At 33.6% G+C, this 24,403-nt stretch overlaps 1 protein-coding gene and 1 pseudogene across 1 annotated transcript; both read right to left on the reverse strand.

The window, feature by feature from the left end:
• Window positions 1–839: 839 nt before the first annotated feature.
• On the reverse strand, window positions 840–6,895 carry LOC142620959 (TMV resistance protein N-like; annotated as a pseudogene).
• A 947-nt stretch (window positions 6,896–7,842) lies between these two features.
• Window positions 7,843–12,793, reverse strand: LOC142619968 (uncharacterized). Its single transcript, XM_075793382.1, has 5 exons — window positions 11,850–12,793; window positions 10,290–10,757; window positions 9,565–9,942; window positions 9,414–9,481; window positions 7,843–8,337 (listed from the first exon to the last, which is right to left on the reverse strand). The coding sequence occupies exons 1-5, from the start codon at window positions 12,468–12,470 to the stop codon at window positions 8,124–8,126; spliced, it is 1,749 nt and encodes a 582-aa protein (XP_075649497.1). The 5' UTR covers window positions 12,471–12,793; the 3' UTR covers window positions 7,843–8,123.
• Window positions 12,794–24,403: the final 11,610 nt, after the last annotated feature.

Below are 24,403 nucleotides of genomic sequence, written 5' to 3' on the forward strand. Positions count from 1 at the left end.
TTTATTTTTAATTTTTGGCCAAAACTAATAGTTTATTTTGAAACCATATATAAGCGTAGCTCCATCAAAGTGAACTTTTACATAAAGGTTAGAGTAATACTACAAATGCAACAAATGTCACTAGTTTTTATTTTGACCAACCACTAATACCATTTACAACTTGTCACTATGACAATTGTGTAATTTTTTGTAACTTTTATTTTTTGGGCGAAGCAAACTTTCTCCAATTAATTGTCATTTATTATTTTAACAAAGTCATTGCTTGTTTTTATACAAGATCAATAATGCAAGATAATTTCTGCAATTGTTATTGTCCAAGCATGAGTTTGTTAAAACTAATACTAATAATTTTACTTTTTAACTTTTAGCCAAAACTAATAGTTTGTTTTGAAATACATTTTTCAAGCGTAACTCCACCAAAGTGAAGTTCTACATAAAGGTAAGAATAATTCTACAAGCAACAAATTTACAATATATTTCACAACATGCTACTAGTTCTTATTTGAACCGACAACAAATAGCACTTTATCATCTACAGTTCACAACTTATCACCTTAATAATTGTAAAATTATTTGTGACAGTAAATTTACTATTAAGGTAAGCAAACTTCCTCCTATTGATTGTAATTTTTTGTAACAAAGTCAAATTGCTTGTCTTTATACAAGATAAGTAATGCAAGATAATTTCTCCAATTAATTGAAAGCGGATATTTGGGTTGTGCAGTGTTGTCCAAATTCTTAGCAGCTCCAGTCATTGCTAACATGTTCTAAGAGTACAGCTTCAACCTCCGAATTCTGGTCCATATCCTGAAGTTCTCTGCAAGCATCAGTCGCAAAATAATAATAATAATTTTCTTTAAAAAAAAGTGCTGGTGACACTTAAGTTTAAACATTCAATTTTTGCATTGCTGTTGACGCTACCATGGAACCATCTCTGACCATACCTGGTACAAAAACCTATTTTGTTCCTCCTGTAATATTTACAATGAGACCACGATTTGGTTATTTTTAAACTGATGATGATGTAGAGGTAGAGGTAGATGCCAGTGAACTCAGAAGAGGTAGGAGCACTGAGCCCAACACAATGCATGCACATGGCAAGTTTGGACATGTGTCTTCATCGTATCAAGTTCAGTTCATCAGAGTACTAGACCCAACTGTGTCCAAAAGGATAAGGCTTGGGTGCAATGCTCCTCTGTTCAGAACCCCACAGATTGTGAACACAAGACAAGTTTTGAACACGTGTCACCAAATGTAAAGCTAGAATGAAAATAAAAATAAAATTGGATTAGGCTAATTGAATAAAATAAAAGGTCAAACGTTGTAACAGGAAGGATGTTTGAGATGGCTCATTACCTTAGAAAAGAGATGAATCTTTGAACTTCCTTTTAAAAGCTACAAAATGCACTAGGTTATTGTCAAATTCATGGACACCATCCCCATCCGAACCCGCTCAAGTAATGAAGTGGCTACTGTCGCATTGTGCAATTGTTTGATTAAAGTCTCTTCCACATCTTGCTCATATACCAAATTGACTCCACAGTTCCACACATTCAAACGTGGGCCATAGTTCTCAAATGTAACCTCAATCTGGTTGCATTCACCATTCCCAACAGTGGCAAACCAACTATCACGAGACAAATACAATAGCCAAATGTGGCACACACCAGATGTCAGCCTAAAGAAAATGTCAGAGCTATAGTGCCTGTGAAGCATATCACCACCAAGGGCTATCACATGAGCTCTAAGACCAAATGTTTTATCCACAGGTGCAGAAATAACATCGTTAAGTGGGAAAAATGCATCAAAAGGAGCACAAAGAGCAAATCCCATCCACCTACTATTACACCAATTTGGAGGCAGCTCTACCCTTACTGAGTTCCCCAACCTTCTATGAGTAAACCATCACGGAATATAAAATCCGGGAATAATTATCTGAAATTCGGTTCTAGATCCATCATCTTTTCTTTTGGTAGAAATTTCATATCCCATTTTTGGATAAAGGAGTCCCTACACCCAAAAGAAAAAAAACACCTTTTAACAATGAAAGAGAACAAGTTACTGTTAGAATATTGGTAGAATGATTATGTAACAAGTGAGGAAAGCGCTAGTCATAATTGAGGTTAGCCATTTTCCTTGGTCGTTACAAGTTAAATTCATCATTTGCTAATAGCTTAAACTTACGAGAGAATAATTAATTTATCAGTTACCTGTAGGTAATGATTCAATATTGTGAATGCCACTCCGCCGCTGCTCTCATCATATCCATATAAGTGGGAACAAGGTCGTGCCAAATTGCATAGTCTTAGCAGTGCCGGTGATGGTTCTAGGGAAAACATTCTTGAGCATTTATATATCTCACAGTCAATGGAAGCTCTGGCAATGATCGAAGGTTAGAGCAGAGGCACAAATCAAGAGCTTCCAGTTTTGAAAGTTGACTGATGCTTGCAGGCAGGGTGACAAAACTGTTTCGACTTAGTGTCAAATATTTTAACGTGGAAAAGCAACCAAAACTATTAATCCCTATACCTTCAAGTCTAGACATCCCACTTAGATTAAGTTGTTCTACACAAAAATTTCTCTCTGATGGCTCTGTACATCCAATGGTAGAGGGAACTTCACTAATGCTAGTTCCACTCAAATCGAGTTCCTTCAAACACTTTATTTTCCAAAGGTTTTGTGGCAAGTTGGCAAGTTTTAAGCATCCCGAAAGAACAAGTTTTTCAAGAGACATCAAACTATCCATATTACTTGGAAGACATTTGAGATTGAGGCAGTCTTTTAGATCTAGTAAAGTAAGGGCAGTCAAACATTCAATTGATGAGGGTAGTTTATCAATAGCAGTCTTTCCCAGATAAAGTTCTGATAGGCTTTTCATAATTCCCTTAAATTCCGAAAGATTCATAAGAGATTCACAGCCCAAAAGATTAAGAATTCTAAGGGACTCCATTTTAGTAGACATGCTAGGGAGATTGATAAGAGACTCACAGTTTTCTAAATCTAAAACAATAAGCCTACTGAGTCTCAACCAAATTTGTGCATCCAGTAAGGTATAGTCTCTCAAGTGTCGAAACTCCTGTGAAGTCAGGTGTCTGGATAAGGTTCGTGGAATAACTAAGATCAATGGATTTTAACTTGTCCAAATACTGTTCAACCAAAAAAACAAACTACCATTAAACATAGAATTTATTTTAATAAGATAAATATTTTTTATATTACAGCAATATTAATAAGATAATTATACAATACTTAGAGAGTACAATAATGTCATATTCTCCATTCCCACATAATAGTAAGTCTCACTAATTAAATTTATAGTGGAACTCATCATTCATGTAAAAGGAATGAGTATAATATTGTACTCTCGAAGTATTAAAATAACTCCTAATGAAAATAATAAATAAATAAATAAAAGAAAGCCCATTAATGAAGAAAATTACCTTTATTCCCTCCCAAAGATATTTAAGTTTGCTACATTGTAAATTAAGTTCAAAAAGCTCTTTTGGTTGGAAACTGGATGGCAAACATTTTGAAGAATACCCAATCCATTGAAGAAACCTGACGTCATTAGAAACATGATCAAGGCCATTCAGGATGTGCACATCATCAATTATAAGCAATCTAAGATTGTGCATCTTTGAAAACCCTTCAGGAAAGGCTTCTAAGTTCCGGTATCCTCCTTCACATTCATAAGAGTTTATGACTATGGCTTGAATTACTTCTGTTGCCTGAGAATTAAAAGCAAAGGATTAGTTTTAAAACAAATTACTCAAACAGTTGGTAGGTATACATAGACAAATAGATTGTATTTTGATACAAATTAAATTCTCACTTCCAAACAACCAATTATTAATCCAAAACTAAAATCAAACCATACTCATTGGAGGGAGAGAGAGAGGGTATGTGATGGAAAATTTAGAAACACAATGCCAAAACACCAAAACGGAGTTGTAAAAAACACAAAAATTTATCAACTCAAAACAAAGTTGCAAGAAAGAATAAAAATACATCAAAGAAAGAAGAAAATGAGAGAGAGACAGAGACAGAGAGTTGTAGAATAAGTAATGGCAAATTTATAGAAATGTATATGAAGAAAAGAGAAGTCAAAAGAGGGAGAGAAAAAATTGGAAGAAGAGAGGTAAGGTTGGGAATCATGTGAAGATAAGAGCCAAAGAAATAGAGAGAAAGTGCTGGAAATATGAGGTTGATGTGACACAATAGGACATTAGCAAAAAAAATTTTTGAGGGTGTAGCAAAATTAATTACTAATCATCCATTGCTATATATTTTGTATAAATGATACAATCATATTATGTTTTCAAAAGTTAAGAAATTGATAGACAAAAATATAAGAGCTTTTTAAATGAATTTTTATATTCTATATTTCATTACTTAAGTACTTAGGTGATTAGTTATCTATTGGATAAGTTTTATAACAGAACTAACTTATTGAACAAAATTGTGAAATTATAACTACTAAATCTTGTTTACTAAAATAAAATTCTAGTTTTGCCATTTTTCTTACCGTATCTTTCTTCAACACATGAAACAAATCCTTACGAAGCCACAACCTGCTACGCTTTCCAAGCTCTCCACGGGATTCTAGACGAATGATTTCTCTACCCATTTCTTGTAGTAGATCATGCATCCACAGCTTATTGTTTTCTATGGTTAGGAGAGATTTATCCTTGAGAACACTTATACCGATTCTCGCATCAAGACCACAATTCTCTAATATCTCTATTACTCGATCTTTCATCTTCCCTCTAAAGAAACATGCAATATCCAAAAATATCTCCTTCCACATTTCTTCTAGTCCATCATAACTTACTCTAAGTATATCAAATATTTCTCTTTTAGGATTTTTTTTAAAATTTTCCAATGCACTTTGCCATTCATCCATCGTTCTTCCAACCAAAAAGGAACCCAGAGTTACAAGAGCTAATGGAAGGCCTTTAGCATAGTATGCAACATTGTGGGAGAGCTGCATGTAACCTTCTCTAGGTTGCTCTTTTTTGAAGGCTTTCAAACAAAAAAGTTTTAGAGCATCATGATCATTTAATAGATTAGGCTTATAGATTTTATGTACTCCATGTTGGACCAACAAATGTTCATCTCTAGTTGTTATGATGATCCAGCTCCCCAATCCAAACCAACCATGATCTCCAACCAATTTTTCTAATTGGTCCAATTGATTAACATCATCTAGAACAATGAGAACTTTTTTATTACATAGCCTATTCTTGATCATATCAATTCCATGATAAACATTTCGTATCTTTGTATTTCTATCCTCCAAAACTTCTTCAATAAGTTGTTGTTGCAATGGAACCAAACCACCTTTTTCTGATACTTCCCTAACATTAATGATTAAGCTAGAACCTTCAAAATGATTAGAGAATCTATCAAAAATAACTCTAGCAAGAGTTGTCTTTCCCAGTCCCCCCATACCACAAATCCCTATCATGCAGACATTATTACCAAGACCTAAATAAGAAGTGATCAATTCCTCCATTGAAGAATCTATTCCTACCAAGTTAGTTGTAATGCTTGAGAAACTTGAACTTAGTTTATGTAATATCACTTCCACAATGTGTTGGATAAATTCTGATTCATGCCTGTGGATAAGATAGAACAATAACATAGTGATTGTCCAAACCAAACATAAACCCTCAAGGAAGGAAGAAAAATATTAGGCAATAATACTTCTTGATCAAACAAATATGAAGTCATTAGCTCATGTGAACTTATACCACTACCCTATAAGAATTGAATGATTATATATCAGATATAAATGTGACATGAACGGATTGGGAGATGTAGTTTTTGTTGTATTTAGTTTTAACGGATCCATCAAGTTTGTTAATTAAAGCGGAAAATTGTTGCTCTTGCCCAAGACATGTGGGCCTTCCCAATCATAGCACCAAAAAAAGAAAAAAAAATGAAAATCAGCAAAAGAGGGAGTGGGGCAGGGAATACTACTAGGTGCACAAAGATCACAAGGGAAAGCAAGTGCCATCATCCAATACCATTTCTTTGGTTAAGCAATGATATTAGCCTGCTAAATCCATAATCTATTTTGGCTAGAGCTACATTGACCCAAAAAAAAAATTTGGTGTCTCATTTCACTTTTGATTGCTAAGAGAAACCTCATTCGAATATTTTAAGTTCATGACCTTTTGAAGTAGCTTAAGTATAAAAGAATAAAAATCTTTTGTCCCATCCTATGATAAATTATCAATTATAACTTCTAAGTTCTAATAGATGGTGATATGCCACATTCTAATAACTATTTAGATACTTCATGGCATATGAAAGATTGTTTATATATCAATAGAAGTATTCCCTCAAAAAAATATTAATAGAAATGAATTTGTCATGGAAATTACCTGTCTTGTAAATGCCAACCAGAGAGATTAGCCACTTCTGTCAAAGCAGCTCTTCATGTTTTCACCAAATCTATGTTCTCCTTAAAACATTCTTCATGGTCAACAAAAGCTTTTTCAAAAGTTCTAGTTTGTTTCCGTACATCAGATGGGTCCACATCATAAAAAACAGGCAGGACTTTCATTCTCATTTCTTTCATGCATTTGATGATCTTTGTAAGCTCAACCAAACACCATGTTGAAGATGCAAAGTTTCTTGACAAAACAATTATAGCAAACCTTGATTCTTCTATTGCTTTTGAGAGTTCAGGTAAGATAGATTTTCCTTTTTCAAGTTCTTCATCATCCCTAAAGGTTAAGATGCCCTTCCTTTGTAAAGCAGTATATAAATGGTCTGTAAAACCTTTACGAGTATCCATGCCTCTAAAACTAAGAAACACATCATATTTCCCTTGAGGTGTTGAAGAAGAAGAAGAAGATGAGGCTCCTTGAGTGCTTGTGGAAGCCATTGGAAATATACTAGACATGTAAATCTTGAACTAGAATACAACGATTTGATGTGGGATTGTTTCTAAAATTTCAAGGGAATATAAAGAGAGAAATAAGAGAGATGAATGTGTGTGAAAAGTGAAAACTTGCAGATTTGTATTTGCAGCTATTGTAAAGCTTGAAACCCTCTTGAAACAAAGCACGCCATATGTAAATGCCTTTTGATTAACCACTGCGAAGGTGTTTGTGGGTGAGGGAGGAAGGATTTCGCATCCCCTGTTTTCACTCAAGTCAACAATTCCTAACTTGTAATTATTAAATGCCTTCTAGTCAACCACGGGCGGCACATGGGATGAACTCAGCGGTTCATACAAAGGCGAAGAGCTTTTCTTTTCTTTATATACTCGCACTGCATACATACATTATTTGTCTACAAAACTTACCTATTAAACCTTAACTATTAAACTTTACAGGTTCATGGAATTTGAAATAAGTGCTACTTGTTCCTAAAATTAAAGAACAGGCGTTATTGATACTAGTTAACACTAATTTTCTTAGCTGTTTATAACAGAGCAATGAGATGTACCTTATTTTATATTTTAAAAAATGACTCATAAGGGTATTTTGACCTAAACCAATTTTACGTGGTCTACCCACCCAACTCAAACAAATTAACCATTTTCTAAGAAGTTCACCCTGACCCAGCACACCCAATTTCAAACATAGCAATAGAGAGAGAGAGAGAGAGAGGCACTATTTATCGAGCCCCTTATAAAAATAAAAATAAAAATAAAACCAATTTCTCCCCCCCATTGTAGCAAACCATCCGAACACGCGGTTGGAAGAAAAGCAAAATGTCCAAGAACACCACTCCCTGTATTTACGACCCAAGAGATTTAATATTAAGATTTGCTTACAAAATAGTACAGCCATCTTCTATAGCAGACAAAACATGTTGCAACCAATATTTCAACCAAAATAGATAAGCTGCTTAGCAAAACAAATATACATAAATATCAAAGCAACTCTTTTTTCGATTCAAAGAAGTCAAGCTTCAACAAACTAAACAGCAGACTACCAAAGCCAATCCACAACCACTACTTTCTCTACATCGCTAGGAGGGGTTAAGGGTTAAAACCATTTTTACACGAACGAAGCACCTAAACACATTGCCTAGAATGCGTCAGACAAAAACAGATGCCCCAGACGCAATTCTTGAATTAACAGGAAAGGACCATGCTAAAGATTTTACTGGCCTGACATGAACGACATGGCTCGTCTGAAATCCAAAGACTTGAGGGCTGACTCTGGAAAATTCTTCCCATCAGGTACCCATAGTCCACTGTTATGTGGCATCAGCACCTGTGGCTGGCCACTAGTTGCACCTTCACCAGCTTTCGTAGATGCAACTTCGTTCTTTTTCTTCACAAATTCAAAGAACTCTGCAACCTGGCGTGCATACCTTCAACAAAGCCAAATAACAAGATCACGTAAATGAAAAATGCATTTTGGCAATGCAACTAATGCACAGGGTAATGGAAACCACACTCAAAACATAGCAAAAATACCAACAATAACCCTAACCATAATTGACAAGACTTCCAACCAGTCTTTTCTTTCGATTTCTTCTTCAGGGTTTTCCTAAGGTTGGGATGCATAGAAAGGCATGCAGCACATATTGTTTGAGCAAATAGGGAAAAGGAAGACTTGAAACATAAAAGGTGCATGTAAATATTTAGTTGATTAACCTTGAAGTACACCTTGCCAAATTATAGAATAAAAACCATATTACTCAAAGATAAAAATTCTGTTTTGCAGAATTTGATGTTGATGGCCAGCAGAGGGTAACGATCATTTCAAAATGTAGGCTACAGATAGAACCTCCAGATATTAGTAAAAGGATAAGTACAGAAACTTGAGTATCTTTCAAAGGAACATAGAGAAAAAGGAAAATAACAGAGGGAGAGGGAAGGGCAAAGGAACACAACTAACTAGCAGATGATTTTCATCCTTTGGGAACCACCCCTTGAAGAAAATGTAATTCAAAAAATTTGTGAACTTTTTGATATAGCAAAAGGCAAAATGCCATTTGCACATCCAGACAAATTAACCATAGGCATTTACAGGGCCACTAGCCAGATTTCAAACAGATTTCCTAAGTTTTTTTTAAAAAATTGACCCAGAATTCATAAAATATTAAAATGATCACATATTTTCTTCTCTAGAGGGTTAATGAGAATACACCAGAAATTTACCTTCAAAATAGCCCAAAAGTTAAGGAAGTTTAAGAGGAAGGGGGAGGGGGAGGGGGAATATGACAAATAAAACAACTATAACAAAACATAATGTAATCTGAAACAAGACCAGTATGTTCAATGGATAGATAGAAAGTAGAATAAAATGAGTATAACACAACAAATTAAAAATCTTTAATTCCCCCTCCCCCACCCTGGGGAGGGGACAGAGAGAGGAAGAAGAACCAAGAATATTCCAATCCATGCTTATTATAAATATTAAAGAAAGAGGTTGTTATCTTACTGCCTCTTTGCTTCAATGTCTTTGCTGAAATCAATGTTGGGTTCACAGTCAAGAACCAAAGCAGGAACCTGCTCATAACCAAAATATTTTTGGTTAAACTCATGAGTACATAAATTATGATGAGTTAAATTTAAAGCTGCAAATAAGGTACCTTCTGGATACTTGAATGCATATGATTACCCTCCAAATAGAACACACGGTCCCTTATATCAGGATGTAATGAGCTATCCATATGAAAGGGTAGCTTACTGACAGATAATACACCATGATTTCCACTTTGGAAGGGGAAAAGCCAGCTCTCATGCTTTTCGTGCAGGTCATGGAGATACTTTAGGGAGACTCCACCCTCCTCTTCTCTTTTACGTAGCTTCATTCGCTTGTGGCAAGTATCAGGACTTGCTCGAAGATATATAAAACCGTCGGGAATAAGCCCAGGTAAGCATGATACAACTGGATCAAACCATGAGTCATAAATGCTGATCTCCATCTCATTCATCCAATTAGCCTCATGAACAGCTCGTACAAACACCTTCATTGAATGAAAATGAGATAAAATGGATCAGCCTTGAAACTCTTAAGTTAGGTTTTTCTTCCTCTTGAATGGGATCAATCAACAGGAAAAAGAAAGATAACATCTTCCCATCAATTTTAGTCATTGTCAGCCTTGAAACATGTTACAAAATTTCCAAGAAATTATTAGATTCTTTATTTCATTTTTTGCATGGAAAATAAGGATTTAAAAAATAACTTGAGATCAAATTGAGTTGAGGGAACAATTTTTGCCAAATACAAGACTTTAGGGGTAGGGTAAGCATACTTTATTGCATTACATTATAAGGAACTAAAAAAACACAGAGTGAAAAAGGAGATTCTTACCATCCTGTCACTGAAAACACTCCTTTCCATCAATCTGAGGGGCTTGATACCACCAGATGATTCTCTCTCTTGCATAACCCTTGTGACAAAAACATAATTCTGGAAGGTATAGGCATACCTCTCAGGCTCCGCATAAAAAGCATCCAATATATTAAAGTGGTCAGGTCCAATATCCTGCCACTTGTCAATAGGCTCTGGAACAATCTCAACAAGATCACGTAGCTCAAGTGTTTCATTAGCTATTCTCTGAAGGAAAGTTGTCTTCCCAACACTTATATTTCCCTCAACACAGAAAGTAAGTCGTTTCTTCTGGGCCGGCTTTACATCTGAGTTTGAACTGTCCTCCTTCAATTCTTCATCAACACTATCTTTGATGTACGTAGTTATACTCTCAGCGTGGTTTTTGTGTATGATTCCTACAGAACTCTGTAGATACTCAACCATCTTCTGACTAGATTTGCCAAAGAACTGCAAAGGAAATCACAAAAATCCTTATCATGATTCATGAATGAGTTAGAAAAAGTACATATACCAAGTTACCAACTACAGCATGTGTTTAGTTTCTTGTGCAAAAATACACAGTTTATGTCATGAAGAATAACAATCAGACACCTAATTTGCAGAGAGTCAAATCTGCTCAGAGTACAAGGGTAAAAAATGCAGCCATAAGTATTTTTAATCTAATTTTGCCATTATTTACAAAAATGTTAACCAGGAAATTTCTGCCATAACTTTCAAAAGCCCGTAAAATTTGAGTGGAGTAAAGTCCATTGTGAATTCAACAACTCAGAAGGAGTTAGATTTCAGCTAAGACAATGTGATACATATTAGAAACAATTCCTGGGAAAAAAAACCCAAACATAAGTTGGCAGTCATAACAAATTCACTCAGCTAGATCTTTGAGTCATTAATTCCAAATCACCAAACAATTTAAGTACACTAAATTGAAATGTTTGTGGGGAATTTAAGTAGGCTTAGGGCACACTGTGCCCTGCCAGAACAGTGCATTTGGAGCCTTAAAGCTCTTAGTAAAAATTGCCAAATGTTTAAAATTTTCACTAAAGAGCTTTAAGGAGGCCTAAAACAGCTTTAGCTGAAATTTGTAGCTTTTAGGGAAAAGCTCTATAATTCATGTTCATGTTTTATAAATCCAAAACTTTAAAGCACTGTTCACTGTAATTTGCCAAACACACAAAATGCTAAAGAGCTTTTCAGTTAATACCCTATATCACAATAGCTCTATTAAAGCTCTGCTTCCTAGAGTAATGCTAAACGGGCACTTAAACTTCAACCAACACAATTAGGCCATCAGAAATGGCATACACACAACACACAGACTATTTCCCTCACTCTCTAAAAGAATTGACCAATTACAAACAAAACGCATTTCAGACATACAGATTCTCAATACACACACACACACACATATATATATATCCCCTCTACCACCATCTAGTAAGCACCACAGGCTAAAAAAACTACAAAAAAACAACACAAAGCATTCTCTATCCTGCTAAAAAAAATACAAGCATTTTCATAGTTCATACAAACCCAATATACCTTATCTTTGTACAATTGCTTCAGCTCAGCCACTCCCCCAATCCCCTTCTCCACCAGCTTCCTCAAATTCCTCGGCCCCACCCCAGGAATCGCCAGCAAATCCGGGTTCCCCACCACCACACCACCACTTGAACTCCTCTGCCTCCTACTCCCACTACCACCACCACTCATTCTCCCTGGCTTTTCTTCCAACCCCTTTTCGCCTTCGCCTCCATCGACACTCTCCAAATCCTCAGAACCGTTTTCAGCTGAAACCGACACCGACCCATCAGTGCGGGTGTGAGTCCACGCCACCCTGGACCCTGTCAGACCATCCTTCAACACAACCCAAGCTCTAAAGGGTCGTCTTTTATCGATTCCACAGCGGCATAAACAGCAATTTCTAGGCTTTACAGAGACAAAGAAGCGAGAGGATAGAGAACTAGAAGTAATAGTAGTAAAGGGTTTTTTGGAAAGAGAAGAAGAAGGAGAAGTGGGGTTGGGGAAAATGTTAGCGGGCATTGAAATAAGAGTTTTGAAGCTATGGGAAAGAAGGGTTTTTGTGGGGTTTTTGAGAGGGAGAGAAAAGAACAAGCTGTTACTGTTCTTAGGGTTTTTGAAAGGTAAACAAAGCTTCTGCATTCCTTCTTCTTCTTCTTCTTCTCCTCTTTAGCATTTCAAGTTTTCAACTTTCAACCTCAGAGGCCCCTCTTTGTTTTTGTTTTCTTCTGCAAAATACAGTAGAGAGAGAGACAGACAGAGAGACAGAGACAGAGGAAGGTTTGAAAATGGGTGCTGAGGGTTTTGGGGGGTTTTTTGTTGCAAGTTGCCACTACTTGGATACTGAGAGAGAAAGTGAGAAGACAAAGGGATTTTTTAGGGTTTAATTTTTTGTTTTTTTTTTGTTTTGTAATTCCCTTGTTGTTTGGGTTGGGATAACATGGGAGAGGTCTCATTGTGGTTTCCATGTGCTCTTCCGAGGTACTATAATTTTATGTTTTTTTCCATAACTATACAAGGACACAAATTCTGCCCAAAAGATTTTTTTTTTAAAAAGGACACATTTCTTTAATGTTTAATGGCTTTAAAAAATAAAAATCTTTGTCTAGGACATTTTCTCTAATGTTGACCATGTGGTCAACTTAGTTGGTATAGAAGTTGGGTTCATGTACAAATAACTGTCTTACTACTTCGAGCATTCATAGCATCGAAGTTACAAATTTAGTTATTTGACATCATAAAAAAGTTAATTTATCTATTTTACCTACTCGCATGCTGCAACAGTGGATCTACTTTAACTTTCAACACAATAAAATAATACTAGCCTTATCACACGCGTGCAGCATGTGATGAAGCATTTTTATTTTTAGTGGTCCTATTTTGTAAAAAAAATTGTGTTTTTTTTTATATATAATTTTTATTAAAATATAATTTATAAATGAATAAATCAATTTGAAAATTAATAGGAATCTAATTAATAAGTTTTTTTTTTTTTGAGATTGAATCTAAACAACAATCGCAACCACCCGCAACCGCAACCACAACCGCTACCGTTGCCACTACCGCCACTGCCACCGACTCTTCCACCACCACCGCAATCGCTACCGCCGCCGACTCTTCCATTACTGCCGCCGCCGCCGCCGCCGTCGTCACATGATAGTAAATAATCGTCTAGTGTTAACAAGTGATTTTTTTAACTCCAAATTATACTTATACATTTTTTTTTTTTACTAAAACAATTTCTCAATCATCATGATAGCATATAAGAAACTAAAGTAACAATAATATTTTGTTTTAACCCAAATTATATATATACAAAACTCAAACCAAATTATGAAATGGAGGAACTTTATAAGAAAACATATAAAATAGAACACATATTATAGCTAGAACAATGTAGTCCACAGATTACTCACATACATAACTCAAACCAAATTATAATAAACTCACACACTCCCACAAGTTCCTATGACTCATGCTTCTCAACATGTAAAAAAGGAAGTTCCAACGACTCGCCTTGCAATTGCCATAAATGTTCAATGAGGTCCACCTGGAGTTGAAAATGAATTTCTCGGTCTCTAATGCGTCCATACCCCTCAATGTATGACATAAATCGATTACGTTGTTCACGTAACACTTGTATAAGAGGATTATCCACTCCATCAATTTGTTCATTATCCAAGTCTACCACTTCATTATCATCCCGCTTATCTTCAACAATCATGTTATGGAGAATTATGCACGCTTTTATGATCTTTCGAAATGTTTCAAGATGGAAAAATCATGCAGGTTCACAGACAATTGTGAAACGTGCTTAAAGCACTCCAAATGCACGCTCAACATCCTTCCTATATACCTCTTGGGTTGCGGCAAATAATTTTCGCTTATGTCCTTGTGAGCTGGGATTGTTTTCACAAATGTTGCCTATTTGGGATATATGCCATCAGCAAGGTAATATCACATTGTGTAGTCATGACCATTGATTGAGTAATGTACTGCAAGAGCACGTCCTTCAACAAGTTCATTAAATATATGAGACCGCTCTAACACATTAATATCATTATTTGACCTAGGTAACTCAAAAAATGCATATCATATCCAAAGATCATATGATACTACTGCCTCCAAAATAATAGCAGGCTCACGAATAAGACCACAATATTGACATTTCCATGCAGATGGACAGTTTTTTCACTTCCAATGCATGCAATCAATTGAACCTAACATACTTGGAAATCCTTTGCGTTTGCCATGAGCTAACAGTCTAGCAATGTCTTCATTGTTTAGCTTTCTCAAGTATTCCTTAGAGAAAACATCAATTACCTCAGTAACAAATTTTTTCAAACTTTCTAATGCAATAATTTCTCCAATTCGCACATATTCATCTATCAAATCACCCAATATTCCATATGCAAGCATTCTAAGTGTAGCAGTTATCTTTAGTAAAGATAAACAAAGTTTGTTGGCATTATTTCTTTTTTGGACAAAGTAAGAGTCATGAGCTTTTACCTTAGATTGAATACGGAGAAAAAGAGAACATTTCATCCGAAATCTCCTACAAAATAAAGCGGGTGGATATATTGGTGTGGGAGCAAAATAAGCAAGAAAAAGCCTCTCATGGCCTTCCAAATGATTACGTCAGATAGAGAGACGATGTTTAGGTTGTGATGTTTCCATAACAAGTTCTTTGATTATCCCATCCTCATCTAAGTCATCAAGAAGCAACTTGCGAAACAAAGAGTGATTCATGGATGCAACTTTCAAGACAATTGAAAGTAATTATTACTATAGATGGAAGATTAAAGTCAAGTGACACAAGCCACAACAAAATGAATATAACCAATTCACGCAAGTCACAACACAAATATGATGAACAATAAATTTAAAGGTTTACTACCAAAAAATTATAAATTTTAAGCCACTACAAAATACTACCAAAATACTATAAATTTAAAGGTTTACTACCAAAGTACTTAAAGGCCTACATAAGCCACTACCAAAACATAAAGGCCTAAGCTACATCCAAAATGCAATCAAACCTATTAATTACGTGAACTTTGTTTTGCCATGATTTTCTCTTGGAGTTGTTCATAAAAAGCTTTTTGTGTTCCGGTCAAGCCGCTTGTATCTTTCATCATGATTCTCTCCTCCTCTAATATATGTTGCATCTCAAATTTTTTTTTTCTCAATCATGACTCTTTCCTTCTCAATCTTAAGTTTTTCTTCACTTCTTTCCTTCTCAATCGTAAGTTTTTCCCTCTCAATAAACATTTTTTCCTCTTCCAATCAAGTTACCTCCTCAATAAATTTCAATTTCTTAGTCAAATATTCTCCTACATCTGTTCTGGTGGCTTTGTTCTTTTGGTTGGCCTTTTCAGCCTTCCTACCAATTGGAATCGTCACCGAGTCCAAACCCACAATCCCCTTCGCCAATAGATGTTGACTCCGGATTTGGAGGCACAGATGCTCTCGATCTTCTATTAGGATCGGCAAACTTTGGTTGGTCATTTAACATGAGCTAACAATGTTCAAGAAGAAAGGGTTTCTTGTGCGTCTCTTTATACAAAGCCTTCGCCTTGGTAATCTAAAAAATTTAAAAGAAATATAACATGATTAGTATCTTCAAACTATTGGTGAATGGGTATTTTAACACTATTGCAATATAATCTATATCTGATCTTGTTCGGTTATACCACTTTGATGATGCGCGTTAACTTTAGCCATGCACCTTGCAAACTTATTTGTCTTTTCACTAATCGTTCCCCAACGACTTAACAAGGAAATAACAGTACGTGTGGTACCGAATGTATTGAACTGCGTGAAGTATTCCCAAACTTTTTGATGAAATGTATTTTGTGTTTGTTCATTATTGTTTATGGCATCAACACTAGTATTGAGCCATGCTAACACTAGGAGTTGATCTTCCTCTACACTAAAGTTAGAGCCCCGTTTTCCTTTTGTAGAAGAGGCATTTTCAACTTAAGGTGGAGAATTAGAAACTGACATAGGAATATTTTGAGATGTTCTTAAAAGTTGTGAGTCAATTTCTATATCCTCATTCATGATACGCGTGTAATATGTTAGGTCTCTACGTGACTCCATAAAATTAGACAAAAAAAAAATGTAAACTTCCTTGCACACAGAAAATTCCCAAACTAACATTTATATCAAAACTTAAAATACTTAGAATTATAACAACAGAACTTGATTATGCATAAATACTTAATTTGACATATAGCTTAATCCCACTGATAAAGAAAACCACACAACAGATTATTGCAAACTGAAATTTTCCAATACATTCCAATATAAATACATTCTGTCCATTCATGGATGCTCTGAATCAAAACGAATGGATGTTCTAAGATCAAATGACAGAACTTTTCATTGAGCAAGAACAGCAAAACAATTATTGCATCTAAAATAATAAACTGAAAGAATAAGAAAAAGAAATCATTGGCCACACTCTTTGATGTTATACCCAAATAAAAAATCCTACATTCTTTGATGTTATACCCAAATCAAAAATCCCAAGCATCCACGTGAAGAAGACAGAAACAACTGACTTGATGTGGATCAGCGGAAGAGAAGTGGGTCTAAGGGTGATCGGTCGCTTGGGACAGCTGGTGGGTCGGTGGCGGTGATGTTAAAGACGAGTCAGGCCGACGACGGTGAAACAGAAAGGTAAGAGTTTGAGAGAATGAGCTTGAGAGAGTTTTGAGAGATGAGAGCTTCAGATGAGATGATAGTGACACAGAGAGAGAGGCGTGAGAATAAAAAAAAATGTAAAAAAATAAACAAACATATATTATTTTAATTCAGGCTCGGAATAAATTTTTTTTTTTAGCTCTTAGCTACAGTGCACATCTATTTATAGATGTGCACTATAGCAAGGAAGGTAAAAAAAAAAAAACCTTTAGCTCCATTGCTGTAGTGTTGATTTTTGTGTTTTGGTGGAGCTAAAATGGCTATATAGCTATTTAGCTCCATTGTTGTGAGTGCTCTTAGAGCATTTACATCTGGAAATGTCATCCTATTCTATTTTACCATCTTAAAAAGCTACTTTATCAACTATACCGTATTATTTTACAATATACCCAACATCCCAACTTTTATTTTCCTATACAACACATTAAAATAATATATATATATATATATATGTACACACAATAAAAATATGTTTCTTTCTCTCTCTAATATTTGTCTTTCTTCCTCTCTCTCAAAAACTCATCACCACCATAAAATATTAATAAAAATTATACAAGTTTGCTACAGTACCATCCTACATATAAGATGGTATTGTAGTAGTATTGTAAAAAAGTTTACAAGTTTAGAAGGCTGGATAGAGTGGGTTTTTTGTGCATTAATAATAAAATACACTAACATATGCCATATACAATTGCCAATGGGAATGCTCTTACAATGAAGCATTTAAGTTGTGACAAATAGAATAGTACTATAACAACATTTTTTTTTATATAGGTATGATTAAATTTGAACTACAGTGTAAGTTGCTTAATGATTGATTTTTTTCCCCAATGGATCTTTTTTTTTTTTTTTTTTTTTGTGTAGACAGGCTTCAAGCATGAATCTTTTATTTGTGGACAATTTTAATCATGATTTATATATAATCAAAGTAATATCAATAATAGATGTAATAAAAATGAATGATGAATTCAATTGGAAGTGATGTTGCTTCAACCACAATGACTATATCAAAAATCTTAAATGTACTGTATCCTTAACATTAATCATTCTAATTCAGAACAAAACTAAGTATTTTTTTAAAGCAACATTTTAAACACTTTTATGCACTATATATATATATATATATATATATATATATATATATATATATTTTTTTTTTTTTTTAATATGAGCTATTCCAAACAAACAATTATTTAAGATTAAGATGGCCACCACCACACATTTTTGATACGATGGTCACTTCACAAGTATAAGTGTTTGTGAGGTGTGGAGGGTAAGTAGAGAGTTTTGCATACATATACACTTAGATAATTCTATAGTAGAATTTCTATCAAAAATCTCTGCATATTGGAGAGTTTCATTCCATGTCATATCACTACTATTTATTGCAGTTTATGAACTTTATTATATAGGAGATTTATTTTTAATGCAAATATATATGGTATAATAAATGCAATATGCTTTTGAAATGCAATAAATCTTTCTTACAATGACACAAGGAAGGAGTATCACTCTCCCCTTTCACATGAATTGTGGGTCTCATTATAAATTTAATTAGTGAGACCCACAATTATATGAGAGAAAAAATACGTATTTATAATACTCCAAAAATGCTAAATAATTACCCATGACACAAATGAGGCAGGATATTTCCTTCCATAAAAATATATATATATATATATATATATATATATATATATATATTTAAGAGAAAGGTAAGAAAAACATTTTTTTTTTGAGAATCAGAAAGGTAAATACTAACTTTAGACTAAATATTTTACATGGTAAGGTAATAAGTGGGCCTAAAAAAATTATTTTACATGGTAATAAGTGGGCCTAAAACAATTAAGACGACCACTAATGAGAGAGAAAATCCTCATATCATGGAGTTCAAAAACAAAAAGTTATCACATCATGGCCATGGGGATGAACATAGCACGTGTAAGATGTGATGAAAACTTAATTCAAGAGGGGCCCATCTTGAAAGCTACGGGTGGAAGCTTTTTTATCGTCGATTTATGTTTGATTTTGTTGTCTATACGTTGTGGGCATGAGGTGGAGTACAGGTGATTATTAATCTGGTGCAGTGGGCAACGTGCCACGGATTTAGGGAGAAGGATTTGGCAGAGACAAGACAAGTTTTGATTATGGTACCGCGTGCAGGTTCTGTGAGCTGTAAGACAAAAGATTATTAAAAAAGGACAACAGATTATTAAAACCATTATGGATCGGTTTGGGTACTGATTATCACGTCTATGTTTGGATGCAAAACGCGTTTCATTTTTTTTTTTTTTTTTTTTTTAATCAGCACTTAGTTTATAAATAGTATATTTAGACTTATAAACAGTAATTTTTTTATTTTACTGTTTTATTGTTTTTAGTAAAATAAATAGTATTTAAATTCATTCTAGTGGATCTCGTGTACTATTGATAGAACTCACAAACTTTTATATATTAAAATTTTTATTTAAAATGAATACCACGACATTGTTTATATATTTAAAAATTATTTTATTATGTTATTTTTAATTTTTAGTTATATTCAAATAAAGCCTATGTGTTTTAAGAGCACATAATAATATATTATTTTTTTTTAAAATAATTATTGTAATTGAAAAAGTTTTCACAATTCTTTAAATTTCTGATAAAATTTAAAAAGGACAAATTATCCGTGGCACTACCATATCATCATCACAAAAGTTATATGGACCCCATAGATCATTGCCCAAGAAGATATATAAAGCTTTGATTGGATAAGTCTGACCATATGATGTCCAATCTGGTTCTGCTTTTAACACGTCCTCGTTCAACAAAGTGTAGGGCCCAGCCCACTAGTATGTCCATTTGACCTGTCTGTTAATTTGGTTTTAATTAAAACTATCAAAAGAAAAATGGTATTTAGCTAATTTTCAATAAATTAATGTCAGGGTCTATGGGATGGAATATAATAAATGATCTTCTCAATAATTCATATGCTAAATTGTGAACGGAGATTAATGATTTTCACAAGATTCACTATTGCCTACGGGTGTTTGTGTGCCGTGTGATGCAATTTTAGACAATTTTTAGCACCGTACTTTGTGGGTTGAAATTGGTATAATTTTTTTTTTCTGCCCAGTCCAAAATTGATTTTTCCCTTCGTTTTGGGTAAAGTTTTAAACAATTGAGCTAATTTTTCTTTATTTTGGGTTGGTTTTCCTAATCAAAACTAGTTAGGTTTATTAAACTATTACTTTTTATTTTTTTGAAAACTAAGGTTATTAAACTATTTATAATATATTTAATATTAAAAAAAAATTAATATATAGAGAAGATGAGATGCGGTATGGTGCAGTTTGGTACACTATTACTTGCAGTGCAATGTAGTTATGTCATTTTGCAAGTGGTTTTGTTGGGACTCTGCTTCATGCCCATATCATTTACGTTGGCTATATTAGGCCTCACAGCTTGGATTTACTTCAATCCAAATCACCAAGTGAAACCCATGAATTGTTTCTTGGGCTTGATTTGCAAGTGTTAGCTAATGGGCCTTGCATCGATTTCTAGGAAGATTTTCTCTTGCTCAAGCTTGGCCCGTTACTTCATCCATATTAAAACCTCAGACCAAAGAAAATTCTATTTTATATAAATTCCACAGATCAGAAAAAATAATCATACTGCATGGCACTCTGCTATGCCGCGGTGTGATACACTATTACTTGCAGTGCAGTGCTGTTATGTCATTTTGCTGGGGGTTTCATTGCGATTATGCTCTGCTTCATGCCCATATCATCTACGTTGGCTATATTAGGCCTCACAGCTTGGATTTACTTCAATTTAAATGACCAAGTGAAACCCATTAATTGTTTCTTGGGCTTGATTAGCAAATGTTAGCTATTGGGCCTTGCATCGATTCCTATAGCAAATGAATTGGCTTCTAGGAAGATTTTCTCCTGCTCAAGCTTGGCCCGTTACTTTATCCACATTAAAACATCAGACCAAAGAAAATTCTATTTTATATAAATTCCACAGATCATAAAAAATAATCATTGTGGATTGTGGAATACAGCTTCATTGAGTAAAAGCGGAAAGCCCAATAAGAACTTCAATAGATGGCAATAGGGCCCTGGCTTTACATTTAGAAGCCCATCTCTCTAAGTTTGTGGATATCATACAAAATTATAAATCCATAAACAAGGATACAAGCACTGACTAAGCGAACATGAACAATTTTTTTTAAAAATAATTTTATTCTTACAAAAATAGGAAGAGTGAGATTTAAACCTTGATTATCTTAATAAAATAAAACCAACTATACCATTAAGTTACAAGGTTCTTAATAAAGTAGAGGTGTTATGCACAACAAGTTTTGAAGATGTGTGTGCTTTTAAAATTAAGTAGATAAAAAGGGTTCAACATGGATTCTCTAAAATATAACAAAGAGGTGACTAGTCTAGAAGATAATAAGAATAAGGTAAGAAATCACTGAGGGATTGAAAAACTTTAAGGATGGAGGGGGAAAATCACCTATTCTTTACATTTTTAAGTGCCAAGTAATTGTACTTTGAAATGGTATTTTTTTTTTTTATGAGATTGAAATGGTATGTTAGAATAAGAATATAATATTGTAGGTTCTAGTTAGTTCAACTGGTAAAGTTTCTGATGGTTAAATAAGAGATTTGGGGGTTCAATCCCCGCCTATACCAAAAACCTGATTGGTGAAGGTTGAAACTCTCTAGAAAAAAATATATAATAGTAGTAAATATAACATTTTTATCAAGTTGTGATCGGTGAAAATTTGGACCTACTAGTATATCTACTACTATTACTTTATTATTTATCGACATAGTTTATCATTCCAGCTAGTCGTGGAAAACGTGTGAAAATAGGTTATGTATATAGATTTACTCTATTAGAATAAAAAAATAATTAAAAACCCATCTTTACTAATCATGTGATTAAGATTTACAAAAAAAAAAAAAAAATCTATAAACTGAAATTAAAATTTTAGAATTAAGATAGTGCAGAAAAAAATTCTTAAGAAGAGTCCAAAACACCTATATACTACTATTAGATGGATAGTATCAACATTGACTGATAGTCTGATTGTACTATTAATCTGTATTATGAAGTTGTGGAATACTAATTAAAGGTAGGTTAGAAGAAGGAATTCTTAGCTTCTGTTCCAGAAAATTTTAAACTTTTCTTCTATATAATCCTAACTTAAGATAAACTTGGAGACTTTTGTGATATAAACCTTCACTGCCTGTAAACTGAAAAAAAAAAAATGTGGCAAACATTCATCAAAGCAAATTGAAGAATTGGAAAGTCACATATGTGTTAGTGATGTCCATGTTCATGCACCGACCGTAGTAGCTAAGCAAAATTTATATCCTCACATAAACGATAAACCATGGCTGCTTGAAAGTAACAAGTGATAGTGCTGATGCCCATTACAAATTCAAAAGTCAAAACAACAAAAAAGGAAGGCAAAATTAATGGGTTTCCTAATAAATCTTATATATGAGTATGACCCGTGTTAGTTCAAGAAACCACAATCTTTTTAATTATTTAATTTAATTATTTTTGTTTTTAAATAGAATTTTTTCTAGTAACTTTCAGACATCACATATATTTGTCACGCCTCTACAACTAGATGGGGTACCTTTTTTTTTGTGTGCGCTAAAAAGCCTGATCAAGAGGAAAATGTGAAAGCAACTATGAAAGTTCTATCAAAACATCCAATCACCCATCTCAATAAGTTTGGACCTTAAAACAGTGACACTTTTCTATGTCACACTTTGGCTCCACGCAATAAGGTGCATTATCAGCTAGGATTGACACTCAAAAGGGTGTGTCACATTCTCGATCATATATATATATAAGATAAATAGTAGTATAAAAACAAAGTGAAAGTGGCAGCCGAATAAGGTGTGGGTAACGTGAATCTTGCCTAGAGTTCTAGAACAAAGTCCCATCGATCCCACCTTGCATAGCTACTTGGTCATATCATAATTATCTAATCTATAATAATTACGTGAGAATAAAATAGTTAGATAGAAACAATAACTAAAAAGAGAAATAAAGAAGCAGAAAAGAAAAAAAATTGTAGACCCCAGGAATTGATGAAAAGAGACACAGGTAGTTGCATGATTTAAACGTCACATTTAGTGAAAAGAAAGTTGCAATTTTTATAAACAAATATATATAAATATATATAATATTATATATATCTCTACCAACCTTTACCAACCATCTATCTTTTTCTTACATAGACTCAAATGGCGTGTCCATTCCAGGTACCCAAGTAGGTAGAGTTTATCCAACTTTTGCTGCCCCCACAGTTTAGATTTTGGTAGGCTTCTCATGGGAATGAAATGGGAATTGCTTATACAATATGTATTTGTTAACCTTTGTCAAGGTATGGACAAAAGAAATGGAAGAAAGCTTTATTATTGGGTTTCTTTTTTTCTTTTTTAACATGTTATGGTAAAAAGTAAAAAGTAAAAACCATTGAATCCACATGGTAGAAGAAAATCTCTCTGGAATTTTATTTTTACGAATAACTTGATGTCCAATGAACTATGACCAATACCTCATATAAGAAAACATTAAAGAAATCTTAGGATTGTCAAGAAAACTAGAAAAAAAACCTTAATTTGAGTTAAGCGAAAAAAGATTTTTAAAAAGATAATAATATTCTGAACTTTAGGAAAAGTTTAAAGACTCACGGTATCCAAAAAGTTTAAATCACGAGTTATGACAAAAGGAAAGTTAATATAAATAACAAATTCATTAAAACCGAGGTTGAAATGAAGGAGCTTGGTTGAAAAGCAATGTCATTCACAACTATACGAAGCAGGGCGGCTCTACTCTATATTCAGGAGTTGAAATGAAACCCTGACTTCAAAAAAAAATATATATAATATTTTTTTTATTAGTTTAATATTTTAATTTATTTTTAAAAATATTTTTGCACTCCATGATATAAATTTTGCACACCATTATTACAACTATTTCCAATTTTAAGAGTAAAGTGTAAGAGTTTGTGAATTGTAAGTATCACTATTTTTTTATAAATTTATATTATGTGCGTAAGTGTGTCTAATATTAATTGTGTGCATTACTTTTTGTTATAATGCTATTTGTGTGAATTATGATATGTGTGGACATTTGTGTATACAATATAAATACAATATAATTTATATAATTTAATAATTAGGAAATAGAGATGGTTTGTTACATGTGTGTGTATTGTTATCATTTTATAATAACTTTTTGTTATAAAGTTGGTAAAATTTAAGAAAAAAAATTGTAAAATTAGTGATTGTCCAAGCATTTGATTGGTTAAGTAGACACATAGTGTATAAGTTTATGTATGAATGAGT

Source organism: Castanea sativa, chromosome 12, assembly GCF_040712315.1.
Source record: "Castanea sativa cultivar Marrone di Chiusa Pesio chromosome 12, ASM4071231v1".
Lineage (NCBI taxonomy): Eukaryota > Viridiplantae > Streptophyta > Magnoliopsida > Fagales > Fagaceae > Castanea > Castanea sativa.